This window comes from Gavialis gangeticus, unplaced genomic scaffold (genome assembly GCF_001723915.1).
Source record: "Gavialis gangeticus isolate Ggan-Ray unplaced genomic scaffold, GavGan_comp1, whole genome shotgun sequence".
NCBI classification, from domain to species: domain Eukaryota; kingdom Metazoa; phylum Chordata; order Crocodylia; family Gavialidae; genus Gavialis; species Gavialis gangeticus.
This window is the reverse complement of record NW_017729033.1, coordinates 70,902,671-70,907,765: the sequence shown is the minus strand read 5'-3', so window position 1 is coordinate 70,907,765 and position 5,095 is coordinate 70,902,671. Positions and strand designations below refer to the sequence as shown.

The 5,095-nt window shown below is 40.7% G+C and overlaps 1 protein-coding gene across 1 annotated transcript in view; it reads right to left on the bottom strand.

Moving 5' to 3' along the window:
* Positions 1 to 1,263: 1,263 nt before the first annotated feature.
* FIP1L1 (factor interacting with PAPOLA and CPSF1) overlaps positions 1,264 to 5,095 on the bottom strand; it is a 76,842-nt gene continuing 73,010 nt past the window's right edge. Inside the window, exons 18-19 of the mRNA XM_019525862.1 lie at positions 2,656 to 2,793; positions 1,264 to 1,582 (exon numbers count right to left, since the gene is read on the bottom strand). Coding sequence (XP_019381407.1) covers positions 1,435 to 1,582; positions 2,656 to 2,793 — 286 coding nt within the window. The 3' untranslated portion in view covers positions 1,264 to 1,434. The remainder of the gene's footprint in view (positions 1,583 to 2,655; positions 2,794 to 5,095) is intronic.

Below are 5,095 nucleotides of genomic sequence, written 5' to 3'. Positions count from 1 at the left end.
GCCCTGTGGCGCAATTAAAATTACCTTATCAAAGGAATGCAAGGCTTGTACCACTATCGGTCAGTCTAAGGACAGTTGAAGAAAAAGGAATCTAAGTGGTCGTACGTTATGTGTCTTTCAGAAGCTATAAATTAGCTGAAATATCTGAAAGCCATTCAGAAGGAAGATCCAGCTCTGTGAAAAGGCTTAGTTAGCTGTTGCCTGGATCAGTGGGCCTGTGGACCTCAAGAAGCCCAAGAACTGCATTCCAGGGTCCTTCCCGGCACCCCTCAGACAATGTTGTCTGGGGACGCCTGACCTCACTGAACTTTGTGGAAAGAAAAGCTTGCTGTGTATCGGGAATCAGAGGTACTGCCGATAAGCTGCCGACACGAATTGCTTTGGTCTGTCATCGTTTGTCTTATTACTACGTGTAGTTGTGTTTTTCTTAAGTCAATAAATCTTTCTTACCTTTCTACCCCTGACCACACTCTCAAGCTAAACCCTTCGCAGGCGGCTGGGACAAACACTCTCCAACTGCACTAAAAATAATGTGTATATTTAATGCATGTTAAATATTCTGCAAGACTTTCTAGAGCAACCATTCTCAACCATCTTTTCAAAAGCCACTGACTTCTCTTGTTGCACAGTAAAGATTGACTTATTTACATCAGTGGTGCCCAACTTTTCAGACCCACAGGCCAGACAAGTGATGTGGGGTTGGTCTATGGGCTGGATCACATACACACTTGGCGAGTGGGGGCAGGTGCAACCCCAACATACCAGATGCAGCCATGCATACCAGATGCAGCCCAGTTGGGTGTCTGCCCAACTGTGCTCTAATACAATCAGGAACACAGGTTCACATCAGTTGTCATGGGGGGCTCCCCATGGGTCCAAAATTTGGCAGCAAAGGAGAGGCAATTAATACTGCCACCACTCCCCTGTTTCCAAGTTTCTGGACCTGCAGAGAGGCCTGCAGGTTGGATGATAGCTCTGTGGGTTGGATCTGGCCTATGGGCTGGAAGCTGAACATCCCTGGTTTATATAAGGAGCTGAAAAGGCTAAACTTCAGAGGCTCTTTAACTCTAATTCCAGATTGTTTGGCTAGTGTCAGTATCCACTATCACGAATACAAACCACTCAACTTGGGGGGGAAAGAGAAATTTCAGAACTTCCATGTCATTAGAGAACAAGAGAAAGACAAGAAGTGCATGCCCCCCTTCTGACCCCTGGAGACCTTTCCTTACAGTATCTTAACATACAACAAATTCAATCCACGGATTTTAACATGAAAAATTCATTCTTTTATTTTCCAAAAAACAAATTAATCTTATGTTTCAACTAATAGAACAAGATTAAGAGCAAACTTCTTTAATACCCAGAAAAATAATAAGATTTATAGTAATCTATTTCTGGCACTAATATATGCAAGTAGGCAAAAATCACACGTGCCTATTCTGCAGGGGCAGCTTCAGTGTTTTCTTGTTCAGGGGCAGGTTCACTACTTGTTTCTTTGCCTTCTTTGCTTCTTTTGGATTTTTTGTGTTTATGTCTTCTATGGCTGTCCCCTTCTTCACTGTCATGACGACGCCTGCTGTTACTAAAAAAAAAATAAGAAAAATGCTCACGCAGTGGCATAGATAGGTCCTCCACTATTAAAATGGCCCTCAAATAGAAGGCACGAAAACCTACCTCTTACATCCTTACATGGCAATTGATACATGTTGTTCTGATGTCATGTGCAGCACTTAAAAAGATGTACACCAGAACAGAACAATGTCCTAATCAAACTCTATTTTTGATTAAAGTAGTTTATAAGAATTTATCCTGTAGACTTAACTAGGCATTACGAAGGAGCATCTTTCTCTCATGTTTCTAATTAAAATGCTTTTTTGTTACCACCTTTCAAAGTTCCTACTGTGACTGTATAGAGCAACAGGGGCCAAACTTTTTAGAAAGGCATGCCACAAGGTGAGCTTCACACCGTCTGATCCTCTTCCCCTGTCCATTCTGTTGCTCTGCTCTCTGCCCTACCTGTCGCTCTATTCCCTACTCATTTCTGTATCTGCCATGCGCTACATACAGAGGCTGCCCATGCCACTTGTGGCATGTGTGCTGTGGGTTGGCCACTTTTGCCATAGAGAGTTTTAAAGTTATTACCAGCGGTATAACTGGGCAGCTCTGTGCTTTATGTAGTGGCAGGGCAAGGGGCAATGGCAGCTGCTAAACTGTGGGTGTCATGGCTGGCTGCTGTTTTTCACCCCATCCAGTGCCCAGGGCTGCTGCTCCTGTAACCCCACTTTATTAAGATACTGCTTATTACTACCTTCCCCTGAAAATAGAAAGCTATAGTCTTAACCCATATTGTCAGTGCAAAGAGCGATATGTTGAACATTGATTAATCCCCTAAACACATGCCCTTGTTTGAAGTTTTTATGCAATGCTGCTGGATATTGGCTTCCCTTCACACAATACATTTTGCCCCTTATAGCAAAAATACTATTCTAGTTCTATATCAGAAAGATGTTACACATTGCCCAGACATGCAACTACCTTAAACTAACACCTGTCCTTCTTTTATATGGTAGATTTGCAGTACATTGAAGTATTTACCACCTTTTCATGATACTTTAATTGGTCAAGTCTATTTCCATATTCTATTAAAGAGCAAACCTTCGAGATGACTTGTGTCTAGTCTCTTCTTTTTCTCTATGTCTCCTTTCTCTGTGTCGTTCTTCTTTCTCTCTGCTTGTTCTATGACGCTCATAACCTCTTTCTGCATAATCTCTATATCTGTATCGTTCTTCATCGCTGGTTAGAAAAAGAAAATATTTCAACAAACCATACAAATATTAAAGCAGCCTAGTGAAAAAAAACCCCTTTAAATAAATACTTACAAAATGAATGACAAAACACACCTAACATGTTTGGCAGGGTTTATCATCTACAATGTATGCTAAAAGGACATTAATGTTGCTTAGTTTAAGTGCCAGAATATTGGAATTGGTGTAACCCTGGTTTTGAAGGGCTGATATTTTGACACAAGTGTCCTACAGAAGAGAGGAAAGAAGAATTTCATAGCATCTCAACAATTCATTAAATATATGCATAGCTTATTAAGCAGTAACTCAAACTTTATATGCTTTCTCATGCAGTGACACTTTATATACTTAATTTGCAGTTGGACATCAAGATATAGTTTTGTGATCACCCTGTATAAACAAAGGTTTTTAAAGAACAAATTGCAGACTTCTGCTTATTTTTTAATCAGCACCCCTTCTGTACGTTTTAACACCTTCAAGCTGTTGAAAAGAATTTGAACATGTTCAACAAAATCTTTGGTACATTTCAGCTGCTACTTCAAGACAACATTAAGGAAGAAAATACATATACAGAGGGCCAAAAATATGCTAAAGTGAAAAATGTTGTATATTTGCTAAGAGTCAATAACTTCTCCACTTAAGTATGCAAGCTGACAGCATCCCTTAAGACACAAAATATCAATTAAGAATTCTATGAAATAAGGTCAATGTGACCCTACTGTATATTTCTGATTTTAATCCAACACAAAAAAAGAATTAATATTTGCATGCTGCCCCTACTATGTATCCTTCATAACTTCTGTTTATATTATTAAAAACAGATACAGTTTCATAGCTGGAGTTTCATTCTTGTGCTGTTCAATGAAAATAAGCTAACTATGACTATTAGCTGGTCTCCACGACTTGGAAGCTAAGGATCCCTACAAGACCCCGGACTGAAAACGCTAGTGACATGACCAGGCTCTCTGAACCAGGACAGGGTGTAAAAGGTGTAAGAACTGCAAAGCCACTACATTAAAACAAGAACCAAAGTTTCACCTTTTCTGGTCCTGGACACAAGGCATGCTAATACTGGTAAAACATGCATCGGTTTTCTAAACCAATGTAAGCTGGTATGTCCCAACTGGACAGATAATCTTCTTTCTGGCAGCTACACCAAGAAAGCTGAGGAGGCATTAACGTTCCAATGGCTGTGAGTAAACAGCTACTCTAGGGTAGAGGCAGACACGATACATGCAGCAGAACATCTTTCACCAGTTCAGTTTACCCTGAGGTACTTCCTAGGTTAAGTGTACTCTATTAAGTTATACCACTGCAAGACTATATGCAACATGTGTCCATTCCTTGTTTACATCAGCATAATGATGAAGCACCAGGTGTAAGGATGTCACAGCTCTCAATCTGAGCCAATATTTACCAGAAAATAGTATTGTGTTTTTATGGAGTAAAATCCATGAGATTCTACTGAACAGGATGGATGTGAGGAGAACTTCCAGGGGAAGAGCTACCCTCAACTCAGCCCAGCATTGCAGATTCCTCCAACATCTTAATGCGGTGGAAACCTGGAGTGGATGGAGTTGTTTGTGCTACAGAAGGTGGACAAGCATAGACTTTGGGGGTGGAAGAAAAGGGGTCATCACCTGAACTGATACTGCAGGATCTCATGGAGTTCCTACACTCTGTTGTCTTTAATTATACTTTGAAGCAGTCAGTTAAGTCTTGGGCAAAGTATTTCCTTTAAATTTTCAGGATACTAAATCCCAGAAATTACTGCAGACAAATGATAAAAGCAGCCAAGGAATGTCATCCGTTTCTCCACAATCTGTCAAAACACAGTAGCTACCACTGGTTAACTCATAATGATTCAAAAAGTTCTGTGGTACAAAATCTTAACCATGTGAATAACCAAAGACAGGGGAGCATATAATTTTGATATAAATCTATTAATCTGTGGGAGTCATTTTACAGCTCTAAGGAATACAGCATTTATTCAAATGGAAATGCACCATCACATTAGATCTCTCTCTCAAAAAAAAAGTTCTTCTACTAAAATACACTGATAAAACAAGAAACACAGATATGAACCAGACACCGTCTCTCACCCCATCCTAGTTAAAAAACTAGGCGACTGTGGCATCGATGCCTACACAGTCAGATGGATTGCAGATTGGCTGAGGGGTCGCACTCAGAGGGTAGTGGTGGATGGGTCATATTCAACCTGGGGGGAGGTGGGTAGCGGAGTCCCCCAGGGCTCGGTCCTGGGGCCTGCGCTGTTCAATTTCTTCATCAGC